Source organism: Palaemon carinicauda, chromosome 1 (assembly GCF_036898095.1).
Source record: "Palaemon carinicauda isolate YSFRI2023 chromosome 1, ASM3689809v2, whole genome shotgun sequence".
In the NCBI taxonomy this organism is placed as follows: domain Eukaryota; kingdom Metazoa; phylum Arthropoda; class Malacostraca; order Decapoda; family Palaemonidae; genus Palaemon; species Palaemon carinicauda.
In genome coordinates, this window is record NC_090725.1 from 137,530,542 (window position 1) to 137,547,352 (window position 16,811).

The 16,811-nt window shown below is 34.3% G+C and overlaps 1 protein-coding gene across 1 annotated transcript in view; it reads left to right on the forward strand.

Moving 5' to 3' along the window:
• Window positions 1-16,811, forward strand: part of LOC137652132 (two pore potassium channel protein sup-9-like) — a 420,533-nt gene that overhangs the window by 285,121 nt on the left and 118,601 nt on the right. The window contains exon 2 of the mRNA XM_068385332.1: window positions 4,633-5,966. Within this exon, the coding sequence (XP_068241433.1) occupies window positions 5,840-5,966 (127 nt within the window). The 5' untranslated portion in view covers window positions 4,633-5,839. The remainder of the gene's footprint in view (window positions 1-4,632; window positions 5,967-16,811) is intronic.

The following is a 16,811-nucleotide window of genomic DNA, read 5'->3' on the forward strand; positions in this document are numbered from 1 at the left end:
AGATATAAAAAGAATTTAATACTTCTCATACTCATGAATAAGCTGAGCCAGGAGGAGCATTAATCTTCCACTCTAATAACCCGAGTGATATGACGTGATCCAAAGCCAACAAATTCCAGTAATTTCCGTGCTACCGACGATAAGGGATCTGATAATAAGACCATAGTCCTCAAGCCATAATTCCCATAATTTGCTCGCAAATTATTCCGTCCGCTAACTGCAAATATCTAGATGCTTCAGAAAATTATTCGGAATATAATACGGTTCAAGCTGTAATAAAATTAGTTTTATTTGCGAGTTTATGATGGAAATGTTGAAAAAAAGATTAGTTATTGAAGCCAGACATTCCTCGGATTTTTTTTTATGTTGGCATTTGTTTGCAGTGATGTCCGATGTCCTTTTGAGAAACGTATCCAGAGCAACTATGAGGCTCAGTATGATGCTCATTATGTAAAAGCCAAGATTGTTATGTGTACTATCAGCGTTATTTAGATGAAAATAATAATTGAAAATATCGTGACTTACGAGTGATGTTACTTTTACATCGTATCTAAATGTATTCCCTTTTTTTTTTTTTTTTAATTGAAACCTGAAAATATAGCGGCAATCTTTTGTTCAAGTTGTATGCTGATCACCTAAAAAGTCTTTCCGGAAACTGTTTTTGTGACTTTTTGCAGGAAAGTCCAGATGTAACGTCTTTGGGATGAGCGAAGTAAAGCTGCTTGAATGGCTGTTGTATAATTATCTTTTTTTTGCCATGGGAACAATCCTAGAAATGTTAAAAACTCGCTAGTACATTCTAATTGGAATATACAATGTCTCGCCAATAATGTTTGTGGTGTACTAGAAAACTATTCTGGAACAAATTGTGCATTGTATACGTCTTGATACGGGTGTGTTGTACCGCACGTGTATCACACTCGCTCGTACACTGTAACGGTATTTCTGTTTTTTGTATGTTGTCGTTATCGCTCTCCCCTCACACTGATAACTTGTTCATGCCTGTATGTTCCTGCATCCTTGTGTTTTGAATTTTTGTGCCGTTCTTAACTGGAATGGGTTGTATATATACTCATGCTCTGTCCAAATAAAGTTAATTGCATTCGACTCGGCTCTCAGTCACCTCCTACCGGCTCGCTTGCACAGTGTGAAGTGAACGTGTTTTACTGCAAAATCCATCTTTCATGTCTTGAGTGCCATATGTCACGGTTACTGGAAGTGCATCCTCCAATAGGAATCTGTTTGTATAAATGAGGACAGCTCTTTTGAACGGGTTGTCAGCCCTCGCTGTCCTCACATTAAGAAGAAAGAAGAATCCCTATTGGGAGAAATAAAAAGACCTGTTTAGCCAGGATCCAGGGAAGAATTACCGTCAAAATTAAATTCTCTGTGTACATTGACGCACGCACGCACACACACATGTACATCCACACATACACAATAGCCTGTATATGAAAATTATTCAGAATTTATTCAGTACTTTCATTATCCCTATATACAATATATATATATATATATATATATATATATATATATATATATATATATGTATGTATATATACATACATACATATATATATATATATATATATATATTTTTTTATAGACATACATATATATATCATAGATATACATACATATAATTATATATATATGTATATATATATATATATATATATATATCTATATCTATATATATATATATATATATATATATATATATATATATATATATATATATATATATATATATATCATCAGCCGTTACCAGTTCACTGCCGAACAAAGGCCTCAGACATGCCCTTCCATGTCTTTCTGTGCCAGTCCACAGCCACAAACTTTCTTAGTTCGTCAATCCAAAGTCTTCTCTTCATTCCCTGCTTCTTTTATAATCTCTGAGGACTCATTTTGTCATTCTTAATGACCATCCATTGTCTGTCATTCTCATTATACTGTGTGTCCTGCCCATGTCCATTTCTTTTTCTTGCATGTTGTTAGAATATCCTCTACTATATTTTGGTCTCGTAGCTATGTTGCTCTTTTTCTGTCTATTAGTGTTATTCCCATTATTTTTCTTTCAACAGCTCTCTGAGTTATGAGTAGCTCATGTTCTAAGGCTTTAGTCAGGCTCCAAGTTTCGGGTGCACAAGTTAATATTAGGAGAACCATCTCATTAAATACTTTTGTCTTTAGAGAAAGTGGCATTTTATATTTCATAATCTCATTTTGTTTACCAAATGCTCTCCATCCCATGCTTATCCTTCTTTTAATTTCGGCCTCGTGTCCTGGGGAAACAGTTACTGTTGTCCTAAGTATGTATATTCATTAACTATCTCCAGAGGCCCGTCCATAACTCTTATTTGGTTTCTCTGCATTTTTATTGAACATTATCTTAGTTTTACTCATATTCATTTCCAGTCCTACATTTCTGCTGTCTCTATTAAAATTTTCTTTCCTCTCTTGTATATCCTCCCATGATTCTTTGAACACAATTGTATTATCGGAAAATCTTAAGTTGTTGAGGTATTCCTCATTAATATAAATTCCTACATTTTCACAATCTAAATTCATAAAAACCTCTTCTAGGCATGCTGTTAATAATTTAAGAGAGATTGGGTCTACTTGTCTAACCCCTTTCTCAATCGGAATTTCTCACTATCTTTATGTAGTTTTACAATTGCTGTACTCCCTGTATATATATCTTCAGGTGTTGTAACATAAGATTCTTTTATTCCTTGCTTTTGAAGGGCTTTTATTACTGATGAGATTTTGACAGAATCAAAAGCTTTCTCATAGTCTATGAATGCCATACATTTTGGTTTGTCATACTCTTGATTTTTCCATTAGCTGGTTAATAATATGGATATTGTCAGTTGTTGAATACCCATTTCTAAAGCCTGCTTCCTCTCTTGGTTGATTAAAGTCTAGCTGTCTTTTCATTCGGCCTAATATGATCTTCGAGTAAACTTATTGGGCGATAGTTTTTCAGGTCTTTTGTATGTCCCTTTTTGTGGATCAGTAAAATGATAAAGTTTTTCCAAGCTGTAGTTATAGAGCATTCTTGCAGACATTTGGTGTTGAGATCAGCGAATTTTTCTACTATGAAATCTTCTCCATCTATTATTAAATCAATTGTTAGGCCATCTTCTGCTGCTCTGCCTCTTCATGCCTTTTAATGGTTTCTTTACTTCTCCTAGTTACGTTTGGGACCGGCTCACGTGTTTCATTATTTCTATTGGAGAAATTAGTTCTCATATCACTGTTGTATAGCATTGTATAGAATTCCTTTGCAATTTTTATCACTCCATCTCTATTGTGGATAATATTTACATTTCCATTCTTTGAAGCAAACATCTGTTGGAGCCCTGTTCCAAGTCTTCTTTTCATCAATTTGATGCTTCTATTATTTAGTGTTTTCTCAATTTTGGTCTGATCGGTTTTATGAATATCTTGGGATTTTAGTTTGTTTATTGTTTTGGATAGTTCTGCTAATTCTATTTCATCTCTTTTGGATTTTGCCCTCATTTCCAGTCTATTTCTTATTAGGTTTTTGGTCTTTTCCAATAATTTACCTTGATCATGTTTCGGAACTATTCCACCCATATCATGTGCTGATTCCAATACAAATTTTGTTAAATTACTTTTAATTTCTTCTTTACTTGTTTCCATTTCATCATGTTGCTGGGAATACATATTATGTATTGCTAAACTAAACTCATCAGATTTTTGCCCTTTTTCAGGGGTGTTTGTTTTCTTTCTTAAAATTAATTTTTTTTTGTCTTTCCTTAGATATAATCAAATTTTGCTTCTTACCTTTCGTTTTACTTTAATTTGCTTAACACTGTTACATCTTAACTAAATTTACTTTTTCACTGAGAATGAAATCTATTTTATTTTTTTTTTTCATTTGGGCTTCTCCGTGTCCATTTCCTTTGTCCCTTTTCATAAAAGAAGGTGTTCATGACTTTAAAAATGTTTCTTTCAGCAACTTCAACACGCATGTTGTCTCCTCTGTCATTCCTTGTGCCTACTCGAAATTCATCTACCGTTGATTCTCCTCTCTTTATTTGACCTACTTTAACATTTGAAATCACCCAAAACAAAATGGTCTTATATTTTTTTTTTCATAAATATCTCCAGATTTTCATAAAAAAGCTTCTATTTCTTCCTCTCAATGGGGATGTTGTTGGTGCACACCTTTGAATGATCGTCAGTTTATACTTCTTATTTAGTTTGATAATTAATCTTACAATTCTATCACTACTACTACAAAATTCTTTTATGTTACCCTAATTCTTATAAAGTCATTTTTATATTGAAACTAGTAGAATGGTTTGATTATCAATCCAAAGTTAAAATGTCACCTTTCTCATTAAATCAGGTTATTTGTTCAATCCGATGTCATCACAAATATAACCTGCCATTCTGAAATTGATGTAATAGATTAGATTAAAATAGGCATAATTACGCTGCTTTTATGTAGTAACGGGAACACTTATCAATCTGAGACTTGTTGTAGCCTGTAAACTTATAAATTATCTAAATTTTGAACGTATTCAAATATGTATTTTTTAGCAACCTGTAAAATTTTGGCAATATAAATCCACTAAAATTCTCTTTTTCTCTTTTCAGGATCACGAGAATATCAGATAGCAAGTGGCATATGTAACCTCAAAGAATCCCTCAAGTACCGAAGTGATTGTTTAGAAAATTAACCATATCCATATTCGTTCAGTTTTAGTGTCATGTTTCTCTAATAAGGTGATTTGTTGTAACTCGTTTTTGTTATTCAGTACAAATACAACGATATGGGATGAATGTAATCGCTTCATAGATTATTCCTGTTTAAAAAGTTGTATTTGCCTGGGATTTACTGAAGAACTCGATTACAGACAGTGCAGTGATAATAGATTAAAGGGAAATTAGATAGTGTTTACAACTGCATCCCGTGCAAAGTTACTATATTCGAACATTTTCGTTCTGTGAATTTCAAGTAATGAGTGTATTTCGAATGGGATTCGGGGATCCAGATATGTAATTAAACGGACGTCTGTTCACCGTCGGATCACGTAATGAAACAAGATTATGAAAGCATGTGGATCCAGATAGTAAGATGATGAAAAAATTACGCCTGTCCAAGTACAACTACAAGGCAAAACGAAGAAGAAGAAGCGAGACGCCTGTCCGCGTTGCCACAGCCATGTCCAAAGCAGAGCTTTAGCACAAAGCCAAAAACAAAGAAATTAGGAAGTAAAAGGGTCAGATTTGCCGTAGTATTACCACTCTCCCACCAGACCTTTTCCTCTTACATGAATAGTGCACGGCACGTATGCTCGCCAAGACAATTTAATGACACTTTTAGTTACACCTTATTTGGTAGTTTCGGGCAATAAGTGCAAAGAAACGGTCGGTAAGAAACGATATCTCTCTTGGCCTGGTTATAAAAAGCAAGGCTTCGTTTTCTTCTTCTTACGAGAGCACTTCTGGAAGGAACCCTCCAACCCATCGCACCTCAACATTATTGTCCTACCCTTCTCTTTCCCCTTCACTTCTGTCCAATTCGTCTCCTCGACCACTAGCACCTGTCTCCTTCTCTTCTTACTCCTTCACCTTTTCTTTGCATTTTTCCTCCTCCTCCTCCTCCTCCTTTTCTTCTTCATCTTCTTCTTGTTCTTATCCTTCTTCTTTTTCTTCTTCTTCTTACAACCCCCCAACCTTCCAACGCTGGCCAACTCGCCAGCTTTCAGATCGTTGACTGCGGGTTTGATGAACATCATGCGTGAGGTCATCTTAGTTGTTGACCTCCAGAGGATGACCCCGCGCCTGCGCAGAGGGTGAGATGAAGAAGCAAAACGTTCGTACGCTCTCCCTAATCGTGTGCACGTTCACGTACTTGCTAGTGGGAGCTGCCGTCTTTGACCACCTCGAGTCCGAGCACGAGGCGGAGAAGTCAGAAATATTGTTGCGTAAGTGTTTAATCCTCTCATTATGCAACTGAGTATAAACGCAATTTTGTGTAGTCCTGTCCTCTCTAATGAGGGGATCAGGGAGATGTATTTTCTTGCATGTCCTAAGATTCTTTCTCAAGGTGTATCAAATGTTTTAATAGAGCGAGGGGCTTTGCATTTTTTGTGATACCAGAGAAAATTTTATTAATATCAGGCACGCTGAAATAAGATTTTTGTTTCTTCTAATTCTTTTCTGGTGGATTTCATCTCTTGGTTTGTTTTCTTATTGTTTTTTTTTCCACTAAAAACACTTTATTTTCGATCCAACATTTAAAAAAGAAATTCTGTTCAACTAGATTTAGTGTAATATTTGTCAATATTGGACTTTATCATTTCTTCTTAAGTAAGTAATCGTAGTTTATTTATAAATAATTTCACCTGGACACACAACATAGCATTAACCACGCTTCCATTTTTAAGTTCACATCTTTTAAATGAATACTTTGATAACTTAAATCAGGACTCAGACAACTGTGGCTTTAGGTGTCACTTAGTGGATCCACTGATGACTAATTTCTCCTACGTGGAAGACCTTTGTACTTGTGACGCCCTCAGTTTCTAACTTAGTGACCACCGACTTTTTTTTCTAATTAGCTGAGGGTCAACAAATCATTATCAACTTTACACAAAAAGATTGTATACCTATTGCACCGAGATATATGAGCTGGAATAAGTTTTCTGTGTATCTGGGTGCTGAAAACGATGACCTCGATTCTTTTAGCTATCCAATTTTGGTGGGGTGGAGGTATGCTAAAGGAAATGGGAAAACTATACTGCAGAAGCAATTCGTTAAGAGGAACATTTAATGTAAAATGCACTCTTTGAAAGTCTTTTTGTTATTCTCTGTACTCTACACCACGATGGCCAAACCCTGACAGAGACCTATCAAGACTAAGCAAAAGTAACAATATTATGAAAAGAATTATATTGGTTTCATAGTAAAGCATTGCTTCGTCTTTTCTGGATATTTTGCAGGGAAGAACTTATTATTATTATTATTATTATTATTATTATTATTATTATTATTATTATTATTGCTAAGCTATAACCCTAGTTAGAAAAGCAGGATGCTATAAGTCCAAGGACTCCAACAGGGAAAATAGCGCAGTGAGGAAAGGAAACAAGGAAAATTAAATATTTTAAGAAAAGTAACATTAAAATAAATATTTCCTATATAAATAATAAAAACTTTAACAAAACCAGAGGAAATGAAATAAATAAGAATAGTGGACCCTAGTGTACCCTCAAGCAAGAGAACTCTAATCCACGACATTGGAAGACCATAGTACAGAGGCTATGGTACTACCCAAAACTAGAGAACAATGGTCTGATTTTGGAGTGTCCTTGCTCCAGAAGAGCTGCCTGCCATAGCTAAAGAGTCTCTTCTACCCTTATCAAGAGGAAAGTAGCAACTGAACAATTACAGTGTAGTAGTTGAGCCCTTGGGTGAAGAAGAGTTGTTTGGTAATCTAAGTGTTGTCAGGTGTATGAGGACAGAGTAGAATCTGTAAACAATAGGCCAGAGTATTCGATGTATGTGTAGGCAAAGGGAAAATGCACCGTTACCAGAAAGAAGGATCCAATGTAGTACTGTTTGGCTAGTCAAAGGACCCCTTAACACTCTAGTGGTAGTATTTCAACGGGTGTCAGGTGCCCTGACCAAGCTACTACCTTAACCACATTATAAAGGCTGCTCAGCTTATTTTAGAAGAGGTAGAGGTAAGTTCAAATTTCTTAATGATGTTGCTGAACATAACACTTCCGTCCAGTATTAGAAGCTGGTGGTATACAGAGTACGTGTTATATTCCGAAATTGGGAAAGATTTACTTAGAATTCTTTTGTTGGTCGAGTATATATATATATATATATATATATATATATATATATATATGTGTGTGTGTGTGTGTGTGTGTATATATATACACATGGGTTTATATATAACTGTATATATGTATGTATGTATATATATACTGCATATATATATATATATATGTATATATATATATATGTATATATATATATATATATATATATATATATATATATATATATATATATATATATATATATATATATATATATATGCATACCTACTTAGTCAGTTTGTCAAAATTGTTAAAAAAAAACTTTAGATATGGGAGTTATGGAAATTTGACGCTGATCAGCAGGACTAAAACTATCACAAATACATTGACTTGCTGAGTAACATTACCAATTCTATAATAAGTTCAACAAAAGAACATTTTTGCTATCGTTAGAAAAATAACAGACAACTTATCATCTGATAAAATATATAATTTTGGCCTACACCTTCATAAGTATCAAGGTCCAGTATAATTGTTTTAATTTTAGCAACCCTAAAAGTTTAACTAGTCGTCAAGCTTCAGTTACATAACCTGATATCAATATCAAAGGTACTAGGTGTTTTATGTAGAGGTACTCTAATAGGTACTGTTCCTCCTGGTAAGCATATATTAGATATTGAGCCTTATTAAATCATTCATATAAGGAGCAACACAATGCGATAAGAAACACTGAATCTGATTAATACAATTATTGCTTTCATTTTTTATGTCATATTAGAGTCATGAAACACCATTCTTTCTTTATTTTACATTTTGTTTCATATATCTTATTTTTTTTTTGATACGTGGTTTACCCTATATATAAATACCTCAAGATCCTTCTTGATGACTGACAGGAGAATTATTATAATGATAATGTATGAGAATTTAATGCATCTTAATCCTTAACACTGATTTTGACCATACCCGATCATCAAGCTGTGGTCTGGTATTACTTGCAACTTCTACTAATAATTTTTCTCTCGAATATCCCCTTTTAGCGAATCCACTAAAGGCTAACGACAAAGTAATACAAAGTAGGCCATTAATACAATCCTGTCTTTGCAACGCTCGCCATGTCCAGTACACAAATCATGAACGGTTGGTTAGAAGCTGTTTGGTCCTATTGCAATGTGTGTATGTGTTTTTTTTTTTTCTTATAAAGCGCTTCTATTTCGAGGTTCATTTCCTATAGGGACGTCAGCATTTACATATAAGTAATACAAATAGAGCGGGCGTGCTTTGAATAGTAAACATGGCGTCACCTGGTTATTAGTATTCCGTGGAGGAAAAGTAGCAATGGAAGGTGCAGCAGCTGAAGAAAAATACAGTAAACAAAAACATTACCCAAAAGAAAATTAATAGCAGAGTAAGGGAGCTGAGGCTTGAGATATTTTTTAACTAACACACCATTGCTAGTAATATAAGTATCTGCCTAATATATCAAAAACTTGCGAAAGGTAATAATAATTATGTTCGTTTCATAAATAGGAATTTGAAATTCCTTCACACAATGTTCAATTTCTGAACTTTACAACTCGATAAAGTGCAATGATGTTGGAGTAAGGAATACTGTCTGCAAAGTACAGGGATTAGATGGACCCGCTTGTATTAGTATTAGTTGTTTATGTTGCTGTCGGATTTTCCTGCCCATGATCAGTTCGTAAAACAGAGAAAATAACTTCTCCAAATCATTTTTTTTTCTTGATATTTATATGGGATTTTGTTTAATGAACGTTAGATGGCCATATTATTATAAAATTTATTTGTATGGAATAGTTCATAACGTACATATTTACTGTATATATACAGGTGTTTTTGTACACACGTGTATGTAGTAGTACAGTATGTATGAATGTAGTCTCTCATCTTTGCACTTACGTATTGGAACCGCTATTTTTAGGCTTATCAAATTCAAGTAGATTTCAAAATCACATTCTTTACATATGCCCATATAGTTTCAATGTGCGTATTGCTGTATAAGTAAACATACATTCACATAAAGTTCACCATACTGAACACGTTATGTCAATTTTGGTAGATATTGACTTATCTTACAGATGTCATCGCATGCATTAATACAATTGGTAGTTGAAAAGTTTTTGATGTTCGTTAAGACGTTAAATAGAATATCCGCCTCAAAATAAAAAAAAAAATTAACATAGGGCTTCATTTTATAACTGCCTGCTCTGTTCGGTATTATATTTTTTACATAAGGTAGTCTGGGTTTTGACCAATTACAATGATAAAAAGAATAGATTATATTATAATTTTCTTAATATTATATGATCATCAGTCGGTTACTTGTCTTCTTTTACTATTGTATGATGTAATACTAAGAACAACAACGTTTTATAGAACGTGAATTTTATTACTCGAGTCCCGCATGGTTAATATAGAAATGACCTCATTATTCAGAGTGGTTGGTTCTACTCTTACTATCATCCGTCCTACTGCTAGTAACAATACCAGTAATTGTGAAAATTGCAAGTAAATACCATGTGCATTAACACTGATGCTAGATTGAAATAACTCTGTATAGTGTCAACAGTGATAATTAACAATAAAACATAATAATGAAATATATAGACATGGTAATGATATTGATAGTAGTAGGTATAGTATGCCTTTAGAAACTGATAATACGATAAGGATAAATTTTGAGATGGTTTGGTTCTATGGAGAAATGATGAATGATAGGGTGATGAAGGAATGCATAGTTCTGATGTGCTGTGAGTAAGGAGGAGAAAATATGAGAGGAAGAAATGTAATAGATGTAGTGATATGGGGGAAGCTTTCTGACTAATAGTTCATCTTTGACTCATCATTTATATGTACTGTTTTAAGTAGCCCGCTGTTTTGCACAATTCCTGGTGCTATGTCGGTTTCCACCTTGTCAAGATTCCTTTTCAATGACTTGGGTATGGTCCTGAGGGCTCGTATGATTATTGACAACATTTCTAGTGGCATATTCCGTAGCCACCTTGATTCTATTCGTAAGTCTTTGTACTTTTCTATTATTATTATTATTATTATTATTATTATTATTATTATTATTATTATTATTATTATTATTATTATTATTATTATTATAGCCTGCACACACACAACAAAATTCTACAAACCCTATGGATAGAACAGGAAAAAAGCAGCAGTGAGGAAAAACAAATAAGGAAATTGCAAATAAACTTATATATACATAATGCAAAAAAAGAAAAAAAAAGATAAGATATTTTGATACCTGTAATAACGTCAAAATTGTCAGTCATATATAAACTATGAAGAGATACCCATACTAATCTATTCACCAGAAGTGAGTTTACAAAAAAGTTTAAATTTCTTGAGTTCCCCTGATTCAACTACGAGATTGAAAAGATCATTCCCTAATCTAGTCATAGCTGGAATAAAACTTCAAGGGTACTGTATAGTTAGTATTGTGCCCTATGGTGGAGAAATCATGTCTAGTAATTAATTACATACCCAGTACTACGTACAGGATGATACTGCCTGGGAATTTCTGAATTGCAGTAGATGATCTAAATTATTAAAAATACAGGAAATACAATGCAAGAGATTGATATCCAGATAAGGAATAAGGAATTTAATAGAAGGCATATTTCTAGCCAACAAATTAAGACATGGGTTAGCTGCTGAGAACCGGCTTAAAAGACTTTCGACATTTTTGTACAATTGGAGAAGAATCGGACTGATTGCGTTTCACAAATGTAAATGTGTAATCAACAATGACGCCTAAAATTTTAAGCATGCATATATATATATAATATATATATATATATATATATATATATATATATATATATGTATTATATATGTATGTATGTATGTATATACGCACAATATTTTTGTGGATAGTCTTTTGAAGGTAATTTTGATTAAGATAACAATAACTAATCTCCCGCCCATTTTCACATCAGGGTTAATGATCTGAGGAAAAAACATCTATTATCTGTACTGCTCCATTTATTATAATATTTTCCAAATGATGATCTAGTAACTAAATGCTATTACCAGTACAACCTTAAAAAGATTGATATATATTTTACCAAGAAAAATAATTAAGTAGAGCTTTATTAAACAATTATCGTGTTTATATACATGGACTTGCGAGCAAAAATTAAAAAATAATCAAACATGACCTAGCATGCTTACACAGGTTGGTATATTAATATGCAGGGAAGGTCGAATGATAAGATAAAGAGGGAAAACCATTACAGTGTACGAGCGTGTATGAAACACGTGCGGTACACTATTATGAAAATTTCATTGTAAAGTAGAGGAGAACACAACCTCAGGAAACTTGATCATTTAAGGTAGGCAGTGTGATGAACACTACTTCAGTAGTCACCGGTCTCCCATTGACTTCCTCCTGGTGAATCATTGCAGTGAACCTGGTAAGGTAATTGGTGGAGACCTTCTTTCATGTACATAAACAAAATCATGATATATGGGCCAGTTGTTGTGATGGGCATGAAAGTTTATCCCATGGGCTGTTATGTAGTCAACATAGCTTATATTCAGGGGCTTGTATTCCCTCTAATCCTGAATGCTTAAATGTGTAAGCCATATTGGCAGTTCAGGTCTTCCTTTGTAGGGCAGCTCCTATGTTGTGTCTGTTATAGACTCACGACAATACTTTCCGTAGGGGGCCTTTACCCTTGGTAACAGTAGAAGAGGCTCTTTAGCTATAAGCAGCTCTTCTAGGAGAAGGACTCAAGAAACATTTTTCTCTAGTCTTAGGTAGTGCCATAGCCTCCCTACCATGGTCTTCCACTGTCTTGGGTTAAAGTTCTCTTGCTTGAGGGTACACTCGGGTACACTATACTATATCATTTCTCTTCTTGTTTTGTTAAAAGTTTTATAGTTTTTATAGGAAATATTTATTTTAATGTTAATGTTCTAAAATTATTTTACTTTTCTATGTTTCCTTTCCTTACTGGGCTCTTTTCCCTGTTGGGGCCCCTGGCCTTATAGCATTCTGCTTTTCCAACTAGGGTTGTAGCTTAGCAAGTAATAATAATGATAATGATAAAGGAAAGATGAATACTCTGAAGAACTGCAGAGTGTGATAGATGAGATCCCAGAGAAGGATATGGAAATTGTGATTGGTGACTTCAATGCTAAAGTTGGATGGAATAATCAAGATATTGAAGATCTTGGCAAGGTTGCAAATGAAAATGAGGTACACTTTATAAGTTTTTGTTGAACAAACAGTCTTGCTATTAATAAAGAGAGAAGGAGGACTCTGAGAAATGTAAGAAGATATATAGGTGCAGATATTAGTAATGACCACCTGCTCCCCATTGCCTTACTGAAATTAAAACTGAAAGTTCCCAACAGAAATATAGATAGACTACCTAGGTTTGATACGACTGAGCTTCTAGAAGATGAGCACAGAGAAACCTTTGCAATTGAATGTAGAAATCGATTTGCCGTCTTAGAGACTTGAAGAGACGAAGACCAGACATTTAATGAAGAATGGTGTGATATTGAGAATATATATCAGTCAGTTGGTAGTGAAGTTTTGGGACATGGAAGTACAAGGAGAACACCATGGATATCAAATGATACTTGGGATACTATAAAAAGGAGAAAAAGACAGAAATTGGTTGTTGACGGTTTTCGAAGAAGTAATGTAAATTACTAGGTAGAGCATGCTTAGTATTCCAGTAGCGATAATGAAGTCAAAAGAAAGCCAGGAATGACTGGAGAGAATATTTAGACAGAAAACCAGATGAAGCTGACAAAGCTATGAATTCAGGGAGTGGCTATGGTGTAAAAATTGCTCACAGAATTAGTAATAAAATCTCTACTGGGGAAAAGAAGAAGCATATACCCATTAAAAAGAGAGATGGATCTGTTATAACAAGAGAGGATGAAGAAAGGCAACGTTGGGTGAAACAATTTAGTGAGGTCATGAGTAGGAGATATGAAGGGAATAATTTGATTGCAATACATGAAGCTGATGAAGACCTTGATGTGCCCATGAATGAATTGAGTGTGTTTGAAGTCGAAGCTATCATTAAAAAGCCAAAGATATAGAAAGCCCCAGAATACGATGGAATAACTGCTGAGAGGATATTGGCCGAAAAGGAAGTGACTCCCAGAATACTTACAAGATAATTTTGTATAATGTGGCGTGAAGAGGTGAAACCTGATGAATGGGAGTTAGGAATGTTGGTGGAAATGGCAAAAAAAGGATATGACTGATTGCAAAAATTACAGAGGCATCACTCTTATGTCAGTTATCATGGAAATATATAGTATGTCAGTTATCATGAAAATATATAGTATGCTCATTCTAAAGAAACTAGGGAAAGATTGATGAAAAGCTGAGAGATGAAAAAGCAGGATTTGGAAAAGGTAGTTGGACTGAGCAAATTTTATTTTTAAGACGTGGTACAGCAACGTGTAGGATATAGAAATCCACTTTTGATGGCATTTGTGGACTATGAAAAAGCCTTTGATATTGTGCACCGACCAATTTTGGGGAGAGTCCTGCGTTATTGAGTTCCTTTTGAATATATAAATTTGATTAAATCTGTTGCTGGGCTCAGAAAGTGCAAAGCTAATGTTAGTGGAGTCCTATCAAATAAATTTCCAGTGAACAGTGGAGTACTCAAATGGAATCTGTTGTCACCTATGTCACTTCATGGATTTTGTAATACATGGAAGAGTTGAGGATGCTGGAGAAGGATTGGACTTGATTGGTAACAGGAAATTAGTTGACCTCTTGTATGCTGATGACACTTTCCTTAATAGCAGAACAGCCTAGGACTTTCAAAGCTTGCTTACCAGAATGTATGAAATATCACATGAGGTTGGACTCAAGATAAAAAGAAGGAAGACGGAGATGATGAGGGAGGAATATGCAGTGGAAGGTGAAATATCATTGGAAGGAGAAAGGATTAATGATGTGGAATCATTTTATTATTCAGGAACTATGTTCTCTAATACAGGATTTTTAGACTTTGAGTTTGATGAAAGATTGTAAACCGCAAATCAAACAATGGCTAGGTTGAGCAAATTTTGAAAATCAAATCTCCTGAAATTACATATAAAAATCAGGTTATATTTCAGTTTAATGAGATTGTTGTTACTGTATGGACATGATCCGTGGTATGACAGTGAAACAATATCCAACAGATTTTGTTGATTTGAGAACAAAACCCTCAGAAGAATGTTGGGAGTTAATGGCAGGACAGGACTAGAATTGAAACTATAAGAGAGTTGACTCGAGTGCCATATGTTGATGAGTTTATGGTGAGGGGTAGATGGAGATTGTTTGGGCCTGCTCTTTGCACTCCCCAATAGAGATTAGTTTATCAAACTTTAAACTGGGCTTCATAAGGCACTAGAAGAGTTAGAAGACCCAAGCCTACATGGCTGAGAACTATGGAGCATTAAGTAGGAAATGGTGAATGGAGAAGTGTTGGTTTAAAAGCTCAAGATAGAGACGATTGGCGAAATCTAACCGAGGCCCTTTGCATCAATAGGTTTAGAGAGAGAGAGAGAGAGAGAGAGTATATTGTGAGTAATTGTTTCCATCATACACCTTTTTCCTTACCTCTCTGGTTTTTGGCAAACCCATACATCTCTTTTCTTGACCTCAGTAGCCCTGTGTTAGTAACCATAAATTTGTGGTTTACCATCAGTAACCTGGTACCCGCACGGTGACCTCAATTTTTAGATCAAATAACTCTTCTATTATCAATATAATAAGACTAAAACTTTGACATTCCTTAATACTATGTAATGTGTAAAGGTAAAAAAGTGTAATATTTATTATAAATATTTATAAAAATAACTTGATAAAAATACATACATTAACAAAAGAGCCCATAAGATTTTTTACAATTGTCCTGAGATCTTGACGTGGAAGTAGGATAATATGAGAACACCCATTCCAATTTTCAATATCTTAAGCCGAAAAAACATCAGATCTGTGCGTGTGTGAAAAAAAAAAATATTTATTTGGGGCAAAAGCAATAAACTTACTAAATAACCAAATATTTTGTACATTTGCCACCCTATAATACAAAACAGGTAAAATAGTATGTATGAGCAATTAAAATGTGTCAAAAGAGAAAGAAAATTGTCTGAGGGTGCCATTTGACAGACGGTATTTCCTGTCTAGCTCACTCAAAAATCAATATAAGATCCTCAAATTATATAAAGTGGCCACACAGCCTCAAGATAACATCACTGCATAGCAATACTATTTCCTAATGTTCACTTGAAATCTCATTAACTTTTATAAATATCACTTTGAGATATATATTTCGAAATGTAAAAGTGTACGATATTAAGATTTGTAAATCGTTAGGTAACATGGTACCCACCTGGTGACCGACGAAAGTTTGAGTGACTGTAATATGGGTAATATCTGGAGCTCAGTTTGATGCATCCTACCTTGACCAATGCACATCACCAATTAACTCTGTGCACCTGTAAAGCTAGTATACACTACGGTTTATGATGCGCGTAGTATTGAATGAATGTGTTTAAAAACGTCTTTTCCAACACGAAACTGCTTCTTCAACGTGTTGATAGGCCTGCCTGATTTCTGATGCGTTGCTCAGTATTTAGTCAGCGTTCAAAGTGGAAGGATGTCCTCTAGGATGAACTTCAGTGCCAATGGCTAGCTAATTGCTACCTCCTATGGGCCATAGTTCCATTGAGTGGACTAGGACCAGCACTCTTCATTTTACTTTAATAATAATGATTTTTAATACTAATTTATGCAATAATAATTTTTAATACTTATTAATACGATAATAATTTAAAGTACCACTTTTAATAATGATAATGATTTCAATAATAGTAACAGTAGAGTCTCCTAGTAGAATAAATCATTGGCATACATCCTCTCTCAATGAAGGCTAGGCAGCTAGCACGCGAAAACAAGTGAGCAGAGTTGCATTACAGTATGGCCGCTAG